The 18,748-nt window shown below is 39.0% G+C and overlaps 4 protein-coding genes across 7 annotated transcripts; 2 read left to right on the top strand and 2 right to left on the bottom strand.

Moving 5' to 3' along the window:
• Nucleotides 1–1,587: 1,587 nt before the first annotated feature.
• On the top strand, nt 1,588–4,302 carry baalcb (BAALC binder of MAP3K1 and KLF4 b). The gene is made up of 5 exons (XM_020919838.2): nt 1,588–1,618; nt 2,180–2,305; nt 2,383–2,585; nt 3,729–3,928; nt 4,008–4,302. Exons 3-5 carry the CDS (start codon nt 2,405–2,407, stop codon nt 4,170–4,172), a joined length of 546 nt encoding a protein of 181 aa, XP_020775497.1. The 5' UTR covers nt 1,588–1,618; nt 2,180–2,305; nt 2,383–2,404; the 3' UTR covers nt 4,173–4,302.
• A 312-nt stretch (nt 4,303–4,614) lies between these two features.
• On the bottom strand, nt 4,615–6,410 carry nme6 (NME/NM23 nucleoside diphosphate kinase 6). 2 transcript variants are annotated; one of them, XM_020919759.2, is made up of 7 exons: nt 6,349–6,410; nt 6,172–6,253; nt 5,968–6,060; nt 5,720–5,822; nt 5,598–5,637; nt 5,086–5,246; nt 4,615–4,972 (listed from the first exon to the last, which is right to left on the bottom strand). In XM_020919759.2, the coding sequence occupies exons 3-7, from the start codon at nt 6,058–6,060 to the stop codon at nt 4,821–4,823; spliced, it is 549 nt and encodes a 182-aa protein (XP_020775418.1). In that variant the 5' UTR covers nt 6,172–6,253; nt 6,349–6,410; the 3' UTR covers nt 4,615–4,820. The 2 variants fall into 2 exon arrangements, with proteins under 2 accessions (XP_020775418.1, XP_020775410.1); XM_020919751.2 differs by having other exon boundaries at nt 5,968–6,077.
• A 7,059-nt stretch (nt 6,411–13,469) lies between these two features.
• eif2b4 (eukaryotic translation initiation factor 2B, subunit 4 delta) lies at nt 13,470–16,881 on the top strand. Of its 3 annotated transcripts, none has more exons than XM_020942062.2 (13): nt 13,470–13,577; nt 13,969–14,006; nt 14,088–14,277; nt 14,365–14,577; nt 14,654–14,736; nt 15,158–15,249; nt 15,324–15,438; nt 15,533–15,609; nt 15,705–15,807; nt 15,874–16,001; nt 16,078–16,255; nt 16,335–16,515; nt 16,600–16,881. In XM_020942062.2, exons 1-13 carry the CDS (start codon nt 13,556–13,558, stop codon nt 16,797–16,799), a joined length of 1,620 nt encoding a protein of 539 aa, XP_020797721.1. In that variant the 5' UTR covers nt 13,470–13,555; the 3' UTR covers nt 16,800–16,881. The 3 variants fall into 3 exon arrangements, with proteins under 3 accessions (XP_020797721.1, XP_055005614.1, XP_055005613.1); XM_055149639.1 differs by lacking the exon at nt 13,470–13,577 and adding an exon at nt 13,600–13,782 and having other exon boundaries at nt 14,377–14,577; XM_055149638.1 differs by lacking the exon at nt 13,470–13,577 and adding an exon at nt 13,603–13,782.
• Nucleotides 16,882–17,019: 138 nt separating this feature from the next.
• On the bottom strand, nt 17,020–18,640 carry atraid (all-trans retinoic acid-induced differentiation factor). Its single transcript, XM_020918577.2, has 7 exons — nt 18,515–18,640; nt 18,268–18,401; nt 18,062–18,130; nt 17,925–17,996; nt 17,736–17,857; nt 17,553–17,653; nt 17,020–17,483 (listed from the first exon to the last, which is right to left on the bottom strand). Exons 1-7 carry the CDS (start codon nt 18,608–18,610, stop codon nt 17,379–17,381), a joined length of 699 nt encoding a protein of 232 aa, XP_020774236.1. The 5' UTR covers nt 18,611–18,640; the 3' UTR covers nt 17,020–17,378.
• Nucleotides 18,641–18,748: the final 108 nt, after the last annotated feature.

An 18,748-nucleotide genomic window follows, 5' to 3' on the forward strand; every position in this document is an offset into this window, starting at 1 on the left:
CTAATTAGATTTCCAGCTCCGTAACTGACTGCTGGTCTTAAACTCAAATCCCTGTGAAACTTTGGATTTGGTCTGTTCACTCCTCTGCAGAATTTCAGAGCAAAGACTGGCATTGTTTCTCAAACTCAAACTTAGTAAAGTAATAAAGAGTGCATAATATTTGCTTATCAACCTTGACCACCCACTGACAATAAGGCTGGAGATGAGGACTGATACGAAAAGAAAGTCTTGCTACACAGATCTGCTTGTGAACTCTGAAAAATTATAAAGTTATTGTTATTGGTACATGGCAGACTTTTATATTTGATGTTTCCACTATTAATAACTTTAGTGCCATGATGACATTTCAGACAATTCCAGCAATGACATCCTCGTAGAGATAAGCATGTGGCAGAGTTACGAGTCAGGTCTGTGGAGAGGTAAGCCTGCCCCTAATTGAAATAAATGCTTTTATTTTAACCTAGAAATATGGAAGTTGTAATAGGGCAACCTTACATTTTGTGTTTTACTGATAGAAGCACCCGCTATGATTGACTGTAGTGTATCATTTGGCCATGTGCCACATTAATCGCAGTGTAATGGGAAGACAGGCCTATTGACCTGTAGTCCAATAAGACAGAGGGCCAGCAGACACAAATCAAAGCTGTCCACTGCATATTGACCAGGCTGTCCACACTGAGAGATTCATGTGTGATGTGAGAGAAAGATGGGCCAGGAAGGGGCTGCCCTGGTCACAAGAATGACTGCCCAGATAAAGAAATGTGAGTAAGATGTGCGCTTATTAGGCTAAACATGAACTCAAGATAATGTAATTGGATTGGTCTACATTAATGAAATAATATCTAGGTCTGTTTTGTAGTTTATTTTTGGATAGACACTAAGCCTTACATAAAAATACAAAAACTAGTCATTTACTTCCATAACAACAGCAATAATTCTGCCAAGCTATGACGGTATGTTGTGAGTATTTGGTTTTTTTTTCACAGTAACTCAAGAAGAACACTATTACATTCAACTCTAAAACTACTGTCTACTGATGTAGTGAGAAAAATCACAACCCAACCGCCACAGGATGCTGCACACAAAGGACATGAATGCTGAACGTGACTGACCCCTTGTGGTCAATAAAGACACTTCTATAATGCAAAAAGGAGTATTAGAGTTCTGGTTAGTGAGAGCTTACAGTAGGGCAATATATTTTATAAACATTAATTAAAACTTCTATTTTTATAAACTTTATTCTATTCTGTCTAGCCATACCCCCTTAATTTAGCCATCCACGGCATATTCTTTTACACAGCCAGACGTTTTAGTAGGCCAGGATTTGTAGAATAGCGGCTTGAAACCCTTTTACGCGTATGCCACCCTGACAGTTCTTATTGAATTTAGGCTACACTGAGTGACATTTTACTGATGCAGTGCTATTAATTTTCACAATGATTTGCACAATTACAGTTGGCCACCAGAGTATGGAATACCCTATTATTTCTCACGGTGTGGTGAGGAAGGCGGGGGTGGTGCTGCCTGAGCGCGTGGAGGAACCTATGGGCGCGGGGGGCGTCGTTGCCATGAGACCTGTCAGACGATCAGCAGCAGCGACATACACGGCAGAGCAATAGTAAGCATTTTTTGTTCAGCCTTGTTTTTGCATTGTACATTTCGTTTTGTGTGACTAAATACGTGACAAGACCAGTGCTACAGATATTAGACAATGACAACAGGCTAATAGTATTCAGTGCGTCAGTAAATAGGCTACAACGCCACATCTCCAGGATAATGCATTTTCTGTCGGTGCGCTAAGGTTCCCTTAAGGATAGTTTCGGGACCATTCAGTGTACAGATGTAATTGCCACGTTACGACGGATGGGCTTCTCTATAAACACTTAATTCACAGCATCTGTCAATAATCAGACCTGTGTGTACAATTCTTAAAAGCTCATGATGGTTAATGTTGATCCGATTTTAAAATAGATAATCTATAGACTGCAACGACTGAACAAGGGGCTGATTAGCCTTTAATTGAAAACTGACACCAGATATTTTACACATGTAAGGCCAGTACATCACACACATAAACACCAGGGAATTTTATATGCAATAAATAGGATAAACAAAACTGAGTAGTATATTTGATTCTAAATGTATTTAATATGTGTTCTCTTTATGCTGTTTTGCATAGGAAACAATGGTTTGATGCTCATATAAAACCTCGATGACCCTTTACACTGTGAAGATGCTACTTAAGTGTCAGTGTAAATACATGAGAGAAGACTACTCATTTCCATCTACTACTGCTGCCTTAGCCGTGAGAATGTTTGTGTGACTCATGAGTTGTTAAAAAAAAAAATGAAAATGATTCTCAGTGTCAGCTGTTGTGTGTAGGTGTGAAGCCTGAGGTGTAGCCATGGGCTGTGGGGGGAGCAGGACGGACGCCCTGGAGCCCCGGTACCTGGAGAGTTGGACCAAGGAGACGGAGTCAACATGGCTGACTGGCACTGACACGGACATCCCCCTGTCCTCCATTCAGAGCATCCCCTCTGAGAACTCTGAGGCGGGCTTCTCTTCGGAGAAAACCATCAGTCCAGGTATGAAAGTAGGATTTCATCTGTCCAATAGCATGGAGTAGCATGCTACTAGTTCTGTAAGCAATAACATTGCATTAGTTAGTGCTGTAGTAGTGATTCTTAACTTATATCAAGTGCACTGTAATCAGGTATAATAATATCAACACTTGGTGAAGTGATTTAGTTAATTTCCTCTTGACATTTTATGGTTGTGTGATTCTTTATGGTAATTTTTAATGCACAAATCCTGTGGGTGTTCCTGACCTGCAGTGCTCAAGTGCTCCCTCAGTAATAGGCAAGTGGATATTGTGTTTTACCTAATTAATTGAAGTCCGCTTTCTGTTCATGCCTGGAACTTTCTGTAATGAGTGCTAGAATCTAAAAAAGGCAAAAACAAAACAGGAAAAACTATGTTCTTATACACTTGACATACTCAGAGTAGAGCATATATTATAAGAGGTAGTTTGTTACTCTCACATACAAGTAGGCTTATTTACATGAAGTTGTCCTTGTCTCTATAAGGTGCAGTGCTGAATGTGACTAAGGTTTCTTTGAAGCTTTGAGGAGATGAATCAGTAAAAAGCTACTTCAAAAGCCACTGCTCTCAAAGGGATTCGGCTCTCATGGCAACAGATCCAGCTGTTAGTTAATGCAGAAGAGATCTGATGATACATTTACCTAGAATCTTTCAAGATCGATGAAACAGACGCACAGGAGGCCAAAATGAAACACCCACAACTAACGCAATTGTTTTTACACTACAAGTACAAGTACGTACAAGTACATGTCTAGTGGCACACTAGAGTCAGGTTGTGCAATAATTAATGTAATAATTTAATTGTACAAATATGTTACAGGATGTTTTTTTGAAAATATATGTAGGCCTAAAGTAAAAAAAACAAACAAAAACAACTGTGATTTTCTTGTACATTGCGTTTCTGGGTGCACAAACAGAGCCTGAATAGATCTAATTTCATGGGTCACCAAACTGCTCCCTGACATTTGAGTGACAGCCACTCATTAACCACCCAGATGCAGGGCAATCCCACTGTCGCCTGACAGCCCATAACAGGGATTTGAAGAGCAGTTTAATACATGACATACCTTCATTTAGGATTCATTTTATTTTGAGATTTTATTTCATAGTCACATGGTTTGTTTCAGTTCCAGATTTTTTTGAAGACGGCCTCCCTCCTCCAGCTCAGGCGTACCTAAAGGTTTGCTCCGCTGTGTCTGAAGCCAGTTTGAATGATGTGAAGCCCAGCAGTCCTTCTACCATTCTGTCCTCTCCACAGCAGGAGGTATCGCCCCCTTCATCAGGCACCACAGTGCAGCGCAGGAGTGTTCTGCACACTGAAGAGATTGTAGGCCTGTCCAGTGATTAGATAAATCATAAACTTCATGCATATTTTGATGTTATTGTCTGGCTCTTTTTTTCTTTAGACAAAATGGCAAGACAATCGAATGTCCACAAAGCAAGTAACTATCACAGTGACCCAGAGTATTCATCAAGTGGATAAAAATGGAAAGGTGAAAAAGTCTACAACCACATATGAGGTCATGAAGCCGGTGGAGTCCATCAAACAGGTGCCTACACAGAACTCTTGAACAAGGCTGGAGCCAGTTGAAGCCACTGGATGAACTGGGAATGTATTTGTGACCGGCAATGTGACAAGCACAAACTTTGTAAGATTTGACTTGTCAAAGTAGAAAACCACTCCTAATGTTTCACAAAACGGTTCCCATTGTAAAAAAAAAAAAAAAATGTAAAATGTATTTTGAAGCTATTGCAGTATTTTTCTGTACTTGGAAGCCAAACATGTAAAGACTGGTTTATATTTAAAACTTGTAATTTTTTCTTAAATAGCTTCAAAGCATAAGAATTTAAATGTTATAATTTGTATATGTATAATTTTACAGTGTCTACATGGTATTTTACTATGGTGGTTAACATTCAGTAGCTGCTGTGGCTCAGGAGATTGGTTGCACTATACACAATGAAGCCTGAACAGACAGAAGATAAACAGAGTATTGTGCTTCTCTTGGTATAAAAAAAAAAAACTTTTTTTTAATTATACAATGTGTCTTTTTCCAATGCAGAAATAATTTACACAAATGAAAAACAAAAAACTGTACATATATATGACAGTATATTAAATATAAGGCAAGGATGAAAATATAAAAAGCAATCTGGCAATTGCGGACATTTGAAAGTAAAGAGAAAGTTTCATTAGATGATCTAAATCAGTTATGGCATCAATTCGGACATGACAGTGTATGGATCAATCTCTGCGGATCATAATAGGCCTTTCCAGCTCTATATGAGGGCTCCTCTTCTTCCATCCATTTGCTAATGCAGAAATCAGGAAAGAAGAACTTTATCTCTTTGTGTGCTGACTCCACAGAATCTGTGTTCAGAAAAAAGACAATTCATTCATTTACTACTGTTTAAAAACATCTCTTCTGAATAACATTTAACAATAACATTTCATGAATAATGTAATCCATATACTGGTACTACCTGAGCCATGGGTCGTGTTTCTTGTGTCTGTGAGGCCAAACTGACCCCTGATTGTGTCAGGGGAGGTGTGTCTGGCCCTGAATACTTTGGTTGGCCCCATCATTTCTCTCCAGTGATGTATGGCATCATCTCGAGCTAAAACATATGCCCGCATTGGACCACTGTAGAAGACAGATCATCTGTGAACAATCACTAACCATATTATTCATTATACTGCTTTATGGTTACCATTTGTGATGAAAGACAACTTTAAAATTAATGCATTATCTAGGTAAACCCAAGTGGTGCAGCTCAGAGCTGTGATTCTAATTAGACCAACAGGTTGCTGTAGCAACTGCATCTCCACTGCTGGGTTGAAAGAATAACAATCATGTGATTGCTAAAACCTCAAAGGGATCTGCTGTATGTGGAACTGCTGAAAGCTTTTGTGAGCTGACTGTAATTTTCTATAGCATTGAGTGTGCCAGCTTGAGGACTTCTGCTGTGCATGTGTGTGATGGCTAGGCCCTTACCTTGACATAAACTCAACCAGTCGCTGATAGAAGAATCTCCCTGAATAAGTCAAATTGATAACATTTTATTTGTTGTTTGAACATATGTGTTTTTCTGGTGTGTTACTGGAGTGTTCTCATACCTGAATGTTCAGCATAAAACATCTCGGAGTTCTCCTTTTTCCAAATAAGATCTTTGCGCCTGACAATGATAAAGTTATTTTCCAATATTTTTTCATGAAGGGTCTGGAAGGCAGTGCATAAAGTGAAAAAACAAACAAACAAGGAAACCACATAGTAAAATAAAGCATAAAGTGTTTGATGTAGCTCGTGAAGGTGGGGCTAAGCCCGGAGTTATGTAATGTTGATATACAGTAATTAGTAAACAAACCTCTAAGATTAGAGGATGAGCAAAAGCATCGGGCTTGATGACCGCCAGGGTGAGCTGCAGGACTCTGGACAGTCGAGACGCAGTTATAAACATCTGAATGAGAACACCATCTTTAAAATGGAATAAAGCTACTTACATTACTAACATGATATAAATAACTTAAAAGCAACATTTTCACATGACAAGGACTTAGAGTTTACTAACCTTGTCAAAAAATCCTTTGCAGAAGTAATTCAGTGTCACCACGCAAAAGATTTAGCGTCACTTAAAGAAGGCGCATCAAAGTCTGTAATAAAGATTGCACTTTAAACATCGCGCTGTGATATTTAATCAAAGAAAAGATTAGCAAATATGTTTTTATCAGGTGAATGAACGTCTTACCCATTCTGTCAGATCGGCCCGTCATCTAATACTGTCCCTGGAAACACTTGCTCCGTTTTGAGTTCCTGGGCCATGAACTGCACTAACTGGTTGGGTGGTGTATATTTCAAGATTTATTCAAACAAACAAACAAAACAGAGGAAAGGCATACGTAGTGTTGACTGTGAAAGCTGTTTCTTATTATTCTCTGGCTTTAGCCAGGTATTTTTTTTAATGCGTGCATTTTTCAAGGGCCTCGGTAAGATTTTTATCGTAGAAGTTTTTTTTTTTTTTTTTTTTTATAGTTTTTATAATTTACTCTTCCTAGAATTTAAATTAACCTGGCAATTTCCCAACACATTTTTTCATACATTTATTACTTAATAACTAGGACTTCTTATTAGTGATATTTCATAAATGATAGAAGCATTGGCTAACATGATTACACAGTTATTCCAACTATTTAAAATGATGACCACACCCTTGTAAAAAGATGTGGATAGGACAGGAGAGAGAACAGTAGTAGGCCTAGTACTGGTGTTCCACCTGCCTGTGTCATGTGACCAGAGTCAAACCACAGCTGTTGCCTCCCATGAGGCCCAAATAGTGTAGAGACATTTTGGGTGGGGGTAATATTCAAATGATATAGCAGAAGTTCTGTCTGGAACTTAACTTTGAATTTTTAGATTGTATGATATTTAAATTACATCTGAAAACACCGCCAGGCCTACTAGAGGTCTAGACTGAAGTCTAGATTGAGAAATCATGTATATAGGTTGATATACTGCAAAAGAGGGAATTCAAGAAACAATTCTGTTCTACATTTTGTTCATTTATAAAAAAAAATTCCATGTAAATGTTTAATTAAAACTTTAGACTTTACAGAGACAATTACAATTAAACTAAATTGAGACTAATAATAATGATCTAAATGACATGGCATAACATAAAACCTATAACAGCCTTCTAGACACACCACTGCGCTTATACTTGTGTGTGCATTGTGCTGGTAAAAGGCTGCTAGGAGAAGTGTTTGAAAGTAGGGCAGCAGCAGTAACAGTGCTGGGCTGATTCAGCTCCTGCTCTGTGCATAGACCTCACGGCTGCTGTATGTGGGGCTCTGCTGCAGTTGTCACTCCCTTTTGGTCGCAGCGGGCAGCTGACTGACGACCCCCACAGGCTCCTGTATATTCATTCATGAATCAAGAGCGACAGTGGGCTAAAATGCTTATGAAAGCATGCTTCACATACTATAGCAACATGAGATACTTTCATTTTTTATCTAACATTTCTGACAAAATATTCAATTTTATATCTTTAAAACTAGTCTAGTCTAGACAGTAATAAACAAATCAGGCAAGTTCAAACTTGCTTTTATAACATGTGTCTTATCTGAGAATAGTAGAAAAATTATTATCCACAACAACATAAATAAAAGAAACCTGCCTCTGTATTTATCACTTGTGCTGTGACACTGGGTGACCTGGTGATGAGGTGAGCAGAACACTGTGTCTTTCATGTTCTACTGTATTGACTTGAGGTGAGAAAAGTAGAGGGATGAGTTTCCTGTTCTAGCACCTTTTTGCTCTTTACTAACAGATCAACCTCTTTAGACTTTTGAAGTAAACTTTTGGCTTCCACACCTCCACCTTTCACACATCTGTGGCTTTTTGACAGTTTAACTAACATTTGTAGTCAAAAAGTGCAAATGAAAATACAATGATTCTGGGAAGAAAGAAAAAACAGATATATGCCAGGTCTCACATTGAACAATATTTCTTTAATTATTTTTATCTGAGAATGTGTAATAATGACAAAAAAACCAAAAACAAAAAAACATTAAATTACATCTATTAAGGATTTGTTTGTGCATCCTGATCCTATCTCTTTTTCATCTCTGTAATAATTATGGTGGAAATGGCCAAATGTCATGGTTGAGGTTCAAGTATTGCATATAATGTGAATACACTGTAACATTTAAGTGTGGAAATATGATATTCTTTGTATTCTTATTGTTTTTACTTTTAATCTGCTTTTTTTGCTCCTTATGGTATACACTTTTCCCTTGATATGCAAATCATGTCTTAGCTTTAGTCTTTCATTTGTTGTACTTAGTATCTTCCATCACTGACCTCAAAACATCCGCTCTTTGTGTGATGCACAGGAATGAGATGCCCTCACCTCACTGTCACCTGTTCTCTGTTTTAGGCTAAATGCTGGTGACCTTTGACCTTCGAGCTCCATTGCTTCGCCAGCACACGGGAGCTGGCTTCCTGCAGCAGCTGTGTCAACCTCAGCCCTGGCAACTGCTGTGCCCATGCAAGGACACAGACTGGCATAAAGACATTCCTCCTAATGAGTCAGCATCACATCTCTAAGTGCTCTAATGTATCCTTTGTTTTACACTGCATGGACATCACGTGAAGTATTTAGCTGCTCTAACCTTGTTCAGTAGGTTCATGGCATGGCTGGAAAGTGGCCACATCTGCCTTGGGGCTAACTGATGGAGATGTGGAGTCAACAGTTTCACATAGTCATACTGAAACACATTCATAATAACCCAAGGTTGCACAAGGACATAATAAAACTTGCCACTCCATAAGAATGTATATGAAGTGCATGTTGTTAATTGAAGTCTCTAAATGACCACAAGTGTTTGGTACATAGTATATTTTACTAGTAATCGGCGCAGCCGTGGAGGTACCATCATAATAAAAAGAAAAAAGTCATAAGTACTGTAAGTACTGACATAATTTAAGTAACAGTATGTATGTATGTATGTATGTATGTATGTATGTATGTGTGTGTGTGTGTATATATATATATATATATATATATATATATATATATATATATATATATATACACACATATTGTTTTTTCTCAGAACTGTTCATAATACCAGTAACTGTTATTTACCAAACTCAAAAGATTGGATATGATCCTGTTGATCTTGGATTAAGGGAAGTCTTCAATGTCTGTGGAGAATTGTTAGCTTTTGCTAAGGAAGTGAGCAGTGTTGTGACCTCCCAGACGCTGTGGGTATGACAGAAGGGAACAAAGTCATTAGCAAATCAGAGCCCGCTATGGGAACACCAGACTAAAATAAACTCATGGCCCAATTTGTAGACAACAGCAGTGGCAGTCAGAGTTCAGAACTTGTGTGTGATTTCACCAAATGTGTCTTGAATGACAAACAAGTCATTTTCACCCAGGGCTGGGACTAATGGCCTACAGGCCACATGTTCTGCATTTTTCGTATATGACATCGTAACTAAAAACAGAGAGTTTGTTAAAAAATAAACATTTGTGATGATGTTAAATGAAAAAAAATGACATGATTAGTTTGGATACTTTGATGGATGTGTTTGTTTGAAAACCACTGGCATTGCCGTGCCTAACCGCCAGTATGTGCCAGTGATCAGCTGTCCAGTTAAGAGGAACACACGGATTACAATGTGTCTTAACCATTGTGAGCGACCAAAAGAATTCACTCAACAACAAAAGCCATCTGATATTCCCAGTACCCAGATATATACTTGATGAGGCCTTGGCACATAGCTGACATTATTGGAAATGTTGCATTTGTGATACACCCTGGCTGTGAGCCATGGGAAATATTGAACAACTGTCGAATTTAGATGACATCCTGTGGCAAGACAAGAAAAAACGGGAGCTACAAAGATGCAATGGGTGCTATTTGTGGACAGCGAGTGCCTCCAAAATAGCGAGAGCATTGGGTTTCAATATAAGCCTCCTCTCTCTGAGCTGCAGCTTTCTGTGAATGAGGCCCGGGTTCCTATCACACCCAGCCCTGAGCTGATTTTAGAACACAGGTGTTGACCTTAGTGGAGCAGCTTGTGCTTGCACCAAAGGAAAATGAACCCTCTTTGCCTCTCCAGTATTACCAATCACTGTATGGATCAGGGCTGCACAGTATTATAAACAAGATATACACGACGATGTAAGACAATATCTGCATGAATGTAAATATTTGGTTATTAAGATGAAGGCTATAGGCCTTAGCTGAATAAGAGCAGTTTAATTGAAACATATGAGGAGCTGAAGAATAAATCAGCACCAAAATTAAAAGGCAATGTATAATAAAAGGTGTAGCAATTAAGCAAAGAGGGCACTTTTAATTGATGGAATAATTTTTAACATAGCCCTCCCACCATCCAATCCTCATCTTCTCTGTTGTTGTGAAGTGCCGCAGTGGTGAGATACTCACCTTGAGAATTTATTGCTGGCTCTGTAGTGCCACGAGAACTCATATAACTTATTCATACCTGTCACATATCACTGGTTGTTCTTATATCATGTTTTGCATTGTCACACTTACATATAGCACATTTCAAGCAAAGAATAAATGTGGCTGATGAAGTTTCAACTACTTTACTGTGAAACATGACTAATGTATTTTTGCCAGTCTGGACAAGTGGATATTTGCCATTTTACACGAGGCTATAGTAATATGAATGTGAAGACTTTTTTTCATTAATACTATCGCTTGCCTCCCTTGCCTTTTTTCTATTCCAGAAGAAGAGCATTGACATTGGGTGTAAAATGGAGGCCATGGAGGCTGGTACGGGGTATGTTGGAGGAGCAGTAGGAGGGTGTAGGGTGTCTCGAGCCCAGTGCGAACAGCTGAGAGGTGTGATTTCACAGGCTGGCTCCCCCCTGTCAGGGTCCTGATTGGGCCGGACAGGAGGCGCAGGAGAGGCCCGGGGCTTCTAAAGGACACCAACAGGTGGGAGGCCTCTTCGGAGGGGGGTGCTCCTGGCCGCCATAGAAAAGGGCCGGGGACCAGGCCTGCTGTCCACACAAGCGCCCCAGCAGTTTAGGGGAGGCATCACGCTGGAGCTTCCAAAGAGGAGTGGGAGGTTGGAGGGATAGTGTGTTTGGGGTTTGGGTCATGTTTAGGGATAAAAAGAGCCTATTTTTGAATGGTAGTTAACCAGATCTTTGTATGGACTGGCAGTGCTTTTTTGTGCTTTACAGGGATATGTACTGAAGGTGTGTTACCTCTGTGTCAGTGCTCTTAGCATTCAAACTAGTGGCATTGTTTGTAAATTGTTATATTTAGGCAAGGAGTTGAATAGGAGTAAATTGGGATGTTACTGACCTAGAGTGTCTAGAAAGTCTATCCAGATAAACTATCTGAATTGTTGAGCTCCTATTAATCCAACAGTTGTCAGGAAGTATAAAAAGGACTAAGATTGTAGGGTAAAACTTCTGTGGCCTTCATTTCATAACAAGACATCTCAAAATCTGAAGGTGAGTAGAAATTATTCAAGCTGTTTTAGGAAATTGTTTAAATATGTGTGGCTTGTCTGTACAGTTGAAGTGTGTTTTATAATGTTTCAATTATTTCTAGCTCTTCATCATTCTGTTCACAACATTCAAGCACTCTCTAGCTTTAAATGAACCTAACCTTTTTTCAGTCAATATCAAAATTCAAAAGTGCTGGTTAATGTATCTAACATTATATAGATTTCAAATTGTCTGATGCCATTGCTCCATCAATCACAGTTAACTATTGTCAAGCTCCCGGTTCCCGCTTCTCTGCATCTGTGGCTATGAAAGGGTGCTTTGTGTCCTCTGAGCATCCAGTTGTTGCCCCTTGCGAAGACATGCTTCCTTATATCCCCATATTAATACGCCTCTTATGGAATGTAAGGAAGTGTGTGGTTGCAAGGGGAAGTATGCACAGATCCACCACAGAAGAAGAAGCCTGTTTTTAGACTTTTTAGGAGTTTGTAAGATGGAGGACAGCTTGTGTGTTTTATGAGAGGGGAGGGTGCGCGTCTGTGAGTGTGGCCAAAGACGACAGGTGAAGGGCCTGGTGTGTGTTGCTTGAGCTCATGGACATGTACAGTTAGCATTACTCTCGCAGGCCGCTGCTGTTGCTGCTGATCGAGTCTCAGGGTCCCTGCCCCAACTGCTGACCGTCAAAAAGGATTGACAGAGCACAGCTGTCACCCATTATAGCAACCACAGGGCTCTCAAAAAAGGGAAGGGGGGGGAGGAGGAGGGGGGCTGGGATGTGGCACTGTCACTATGGACTGGGGTTTACCCCTATAGGCTGCTTCGGGAACAAACTAGGCTTCCCCCAACCTCAAAATAGGACCTGTCTGCTTGGTAACATGTCTGAGTTGTTCTGTCTTGCAGCAGTACTAATCATGACTTTTTTGTGTTTGCAGGTAAGAACCACATGACGAGAAGATGAAATCCTTCTTTTCAGCTTCCTGTGTTTCTGCAATGTTTTCCTCCTGCTCCTCTCTATCCCTGGCTCTTGCAGCTGAAGCAGCACGCCTTGCTGTGGCTGGTCAAACGGAACCAAGTCAGGTGTTACTGTGAGGTTTGGTCCCCTTCAACCAGCTACTGCGTCGTGAATTCAAACAGCAGACACCCACGTGGAGAGACAGGGGCGTTGTGCTCTGAGGCTGCATTCTCTTCCTTTTATTCTTACTGCTTTACACTGCTTTTATGATGTTGTATAACTGAAAATATAATAAATACCTGACTATTTCAAAGACTGATTTAGATGTCTGTACTCTTGCAATAAAATGTAAAATCATGTATCCAATATCCACTTCCCTCCTCCCATTTAAAAAAATCCGTTCCCAATACCACCAACACTGCATGCTTGCAATCCCCTCTCTGTTCAGTACTGGCTACAAACTAATACATTGCTCTATTTGTACTGAGCTAAATTACACACATATATACATTTTTAATTTGTTAAACACAAGATGCGTAATATGTAGCCTAGTGGCCCTAACTCATGTTACTCCACTGACACAGACCCACAGATTGCTGAAATGTTTAGTAGGTCTGATCCATTTATTCTGCAGTGTCTTTGTAAAGTAGTCTATATAAATAAAACTAAAATATATATTTAGACTATATCATTACTCAAACAAGTGGACAATCCAGTAGTCTAGTAGCCTACTTAGATAATCACTTTGCCTACATGAAATGTAAAAAAGTAAATAAATTAAACCTCTTCCAGGCTAGGAGTTAGAATGTCGTGTAGTAGTTAAGTGTGTAGTACTTCTGAACTAAATTTGTACTATTCCTATGCCAGAAAATGTTGACACTGATAAACATTTTCATCATTTTAACATTTGTTGAAGCAGTATCCAGCAGGACTTTTTTATTCCAGTAGGGGTCAGTATAGTTTAAACTACCCCCTGAAGAACAGGAAGTAGAGAGATTCGTAAACATGGCGGACAGTGGAGTGACAGGTAAGGGTGGCAGTGTGTAACAGCTGCATTTTTATTCAGTTTTCTTTGTATCCTTATAATTTTGTAATCAACGCTACCCTTTAAAGTCTTTATCCTCATATTCCGGTTTGAGCCTTTGTGGAAAAAAGTAAGGCTGTATTGTTATTATGGGCTACTGGTGCCAGCCTTAGCGGCGGAATGCAAAAAGCCACTCTTCTGTCATTGGGTTTGTGAAACCTCTGTTGCATCATCTTATTGTTGTGAATTTCATGTTAATTTAACGTGTAGAGGACATCTGACAGTCAGTTGGTATTATGTAGAGAGTGACAAAAAGTTATGACCACACCTGAACCAGAACAAAATACCGAGACACTCCAATGCGATTTAAAATGCACAACATTTGTTGTTTCAGATGGATCTGAAAAGAAAGATGAAATTGAACGAGCAAAGGTTTGTGTATTTTTGCATTACATTTTTGGATTTCAAGGCAAAACTAGACTTTAAATGTATGTTTATTTTTCTTAACAATAGAATGAGGGCAGAGAGTTGACCAAAGAAGAAAAACAGCGTCTCAGGAAAGAGAAGAAACAACAGAAGAAGGGCAAGGAGAAGAAAGATGACAAGACACCAAAGGGCAATGAAAAAGAAAAGTCTGCGCCCTCTCCAGCTCCAACTCCAGCTCCAACTCCACAACCACCAGCACAAGCTCCATCACAGAAAGGTTGATTTACCATTGTCTTTATATGATTTGAACTAAAAATCACAAAAGAGTATTCATTACATTTCCCTTTTTTGTTAATCTCTATAGTTCCTTCTGTAGTGCCATGTCCTGTTATGGCTGGATCTGCTACAGAGACGACTGCAGCTTCAGAGAAGCCCACCAAGAGCAAAGCTGAGCTGAAAGCCGAGAGGAGAGCTCGTCAAGAAGTAGAGAGAGCTTCCAAACAGGGCAAGAAAGGAGACGGTGGCCCACAGGCAGCACCCAGTAAATCAAAAGTAGCACCAAGTGAATTACAGCCGGGTATTGAACAACACTGGTGGAAAAGATAGCATTTGGCATAATTAAAATTTGATAAACCCTTGCCTTCCCTTTTCAGTGGTTAAGAGGCTTCCTGAACATGTTCAAGTTGATAACCCAGAAGTTTTGAAGAAATTAGCCAAAAAGTTGGAGCGACAACAAGTAAGCTTTTATATTTTGCTATTCTAAGACGTATTGGATTGTGGAGTTTTTGGGAATGTCTTCACATATATTTGTTTTAAAAGAATATGATAATAATTTTATAAATAATATTTAAACAAACGCTAAATGCATGTGGTTGGACCTAACATTTTTTCAGACACCAGGGAACATTGCAGTTAAAAAGGTACAGATGTGAAGTGTGTCTTAAAATTGCTATTTCAGTGTTTTAACATTTATTTGAGCAAAAAGATAGCAGTATGTATTGTGTTGAAATTTTGTTTGAGATTGGGATTTTACACGCTGTAGTAAAATAGGTGTGTGGCCATAACACATTTTATTTGCAGTTATTATTTTCTAACATATACTTAATATAAGCAATGTTTGATTCTTTGATGTGTAATAATTATGTCTCTTTGCACAGATTCCTCTCCGCTCTGACTATGGCTACAAAGTCAGTTTATTTTCTCACCTTCACCAATACAGCCGAAAAGCTCCACTAACACAGCAACTTAGGTAAAGCAATGATCTTTGTTATATAACAGTTTTTAACACATATATTCACATATTTGTAAATATTTTTGTGGCAGCATTCCTTCCACAGTGATCCATCCTGCTATTGTACGACTTGGACTCCAGTATTCACAGGGGATTGTAGCAGGATCCAATGCCCGCTCTGTGGCTCTATTACATGCCTTCAAACAGGTACACCTCAGCTACAAAAGTTGGCACATATCTGTATTTGAGAATAAAAAACATGATACTGGTTTATAGTCCCAGTTTATGTAATTCTTTGCAGGTGATTAGGGACTACACGACACCTCCAAATGAAGAGCTCTCGAGGGACTTGGTTAATAAGTTGAAGCCTTATATCAGGTAATGCATTTTTATATGTTTTAAAGAACAATGCTTTGTTTAGAGGTGATTGACTTTTCTTCCTAAAAACTTTTTTACTTTTTCCCCACCAACAGTTTTTTGAACCAGTGTCGCCCTCTATCAGCAAGCATGGGAAACGCAATCAAATACATTAAGAAGGAAATCTCTAATATTCCTAGCCAGTGTAAAGATAAAGAGGTATAATTTTTTAAAAATATTTTCATACAATTATTTACAGTGCTAATACCATTTGTTATTTTTCAGGCTAAAAGCAAGTTACTGAACTGCATTGACTGCTACATAGATGAGAAGATCATTCTTGCTGCTAAAGCTATTGCCAAGTATGCAATAGAAAAGATCAGTGATGGAGATGTAATTCTTGTCTATGGATGGTAAGCACCAGAAACACAGATCTAGAACACTATAACACTATATACTATATGTCACGTCTTGAAATTCTCTTGTCAGTTCATCACTGGTCAACAACATCTTGTGCGAAGCCTATGAGAAGAACAGAAAGTTCCGTGTGATTGTGGTGGACAGTAGACCACGGCTGGAGGGACGAGAGGCTTTGAGGCGTCTGGTTCAGAGGGGCATCAGCTGCACCTATGTCCTTATTTCAGCTGTTTCGTACATCCTTCCAGAGGTATCAGTATCAAATACGAATATGAAAGCTATGTGCATTATTTTTTAAAATATTTCCCAATCCTACTTGTGCCTTGCAGGTTTCAAAGGTGTTCCTCGGTGCTCATGCTTTACTCGCCAATGGGTATGTTATGTCACGAGTGGGAACATCTCAAATTGCTCTAGTGGCCAAAGCCTTCAATGTGCCTGTTTTGGTGTGCTGTGAGACCTACAAGTTCTGCGAGAGGGTTCAGACAGACTCATTTGTGTCCAATGAACTTGGTATGTTACAACAATAGATATTAATAGTTAAACTAAATGCTGAAATAAAACTGGAACATGCTTTTTTTTTTTTTTTTTTGCCAGATGACCCTGATGATCTCATAGTTACTCGTAAAGGGAAGACACAATTGGAGAATTGGCAGGAGGTATCTCTCTTAGGCCTTTTGAATCTGGTCTATGATGTGACACCACCAGACTTTGTGGACCTGGTTATCACAGATCTGGGCATGATCCCTTGCACCTCGGTCCCTGTGGTACTCCGTGTGAAAAATGTGGACATGTAAACTGCAGAGTCACACTTAAGACATAAATGAAGAAACACAATATCATGCTTTTACCATGCAATAAATGTATTCTAAAACTGCATTCACTTTTTAAACTATATTTTCATTTTCTATGGGAACAGATTTTATTGCAGATGCCAGAATACTTCATCATCATACAGTATTAGTCACTGAATAACAAGACAGAGTTTGTTATTGATGTCATCTTGGTAAATTCAAGTTTACAATGTCTTAAACTGTTTATTAGTTGCATAAAGAAAGACATTGTTGTCAGGACATTTAGTCCAAAACAGAAATAAAACACCTCAAATACTTAAAAATAATAACAACTACAATAAAGTGTAGCTTTGTAACAGAATGTAACTTTCTCAGTGCAGGAAATATGTAAACTCTATCCCTTTATCATTTTTTGTCAAATTTAAAAGAACCAAAGTGGTTTTATACAGTTGAGAAAAATGCTTTTCTTGCATGCTAGCTTTAAAAGACAATCCATTTAAAAATCTATAAAGTGTAAACTTGTTCCCGATCCCTTCACATGCCAACTTTAAAATCAGAAGTCATTGTAAAAGATTATCAAAATCAGAGTGGTTTGGCCTTGCGCCTCTGTGTAACCCATAGAACAAAAGATATGACCACAGTTGATACTCCAAGAGGCCCAAATACCTGAAGAAATGGAAACTCCCCCTAGTGGAAAGAAACAAATTTTTAGACAAAACAAATGTTAAAAAGTTAGCTTGTTACTGAGGGACTAACCTCCCGCTGACACTTGTACCCATGGTAGTTGTCAGCACAGCTGCATTCGAAGAAACCAGGACCAAAGGGAGCACACTGGGAGTTTTCAGGACAGTCTGTGGCTTCAGAAGAGATTTACTAATCATTATAATGCGTCTTTATCTTGAACTCATTGATGGGGACCTTTGTGTTATCAATACTTACCCATTTGTCCAGTCTGATTGCACATACTGTTCTGGCCTTCACAAAAACGATTTCCTCTCTTCTCTACAATTTTCTTCCAAGCTGTGGCACCCCCAGGACAAAGTACTTTTACTGGTAAGATCCTGAGAAACACAAAGCATAGTTTCAAAACACTCAAAACAAGATTCAGTAATAAAGAGACATACTTACAGAGAATTTAACGCTATAAATCCTTGAAATGAGAAATCACTGATGTTGGCAATTGGGTTGAATGAAAGGTCTCTGCAAAACAGCATGCATTATTGATGGCCTACACATGTCGGTGACAAAAAATAAGATTTGCATACATAATTGTTGCTGTAGATGCTTCCTGAAGATTTCCAACCAGAGCTAAAGAGCAGTTGGACAGGTCCAATCTGCCCAAAACAAAGGTAAAAGGAATTGGATGATAATAGGACTCATTGTGATAACTGGTTTAACGTTATTTATGTTTAATACAACAATCTGACATCCAGAACACAACATAAATTAATGAACAACATGAGACAAGTACCCAATAATTTTATCGTTGTAGCCTGCGGTTCCATTTTTGAGACAGCAGCGCCCCTCGATCCGACCTGCGGACGAAGAGCAAAACTGTCCTACTGCGCTGTCGCTCAAGACCGTCCCGTTGCACAGTTCACATACCTGTCAGGAGACATCTGTCTTACAACAAGCGTATGTCGAGTCAAACACGACTTACGTGATTGGTCTAAGCACACACTAACAAAACAATATGGTTACATCTAACGGCGTCTTACCTGCAGCTCACTTGCGTTAGACAAGCCATAAAAACATAATTTAAAAACTAAAACAACAAGCAGCGCAGAGTTTAGCTGGCAGACCCCAGCTTTCATGTTTGTCCTATGATCATGTGATCGGCCAGGGCTGACATGTGACAGGAAGTAGCCGCCTCTAAATGGCATCTAAAATTATTTAATAACTAAAAAAAACCAACAAGAACAACCAAGACTGGATAAAGTATCGATTTGATA

Source organism: Boleophthalmus pectinirostris, unplaced genomic scaffold, assembly GCF_026225935.1.
Source record: "Boleophthalmus pectinirostris isolate CB_2022bp ecotype Guang Dong unplaced genomic scaffold, ASM2622593v1 HiC_scaffold_13, whole genome shotgun sequence".
Lineage (NCBI taxonomy): Eukaryota > Metazoa > Chordata > Actinopteri > Gobiiformes > Gobiidae > Boleophthalmus > Boleophthalmus pectinirostris.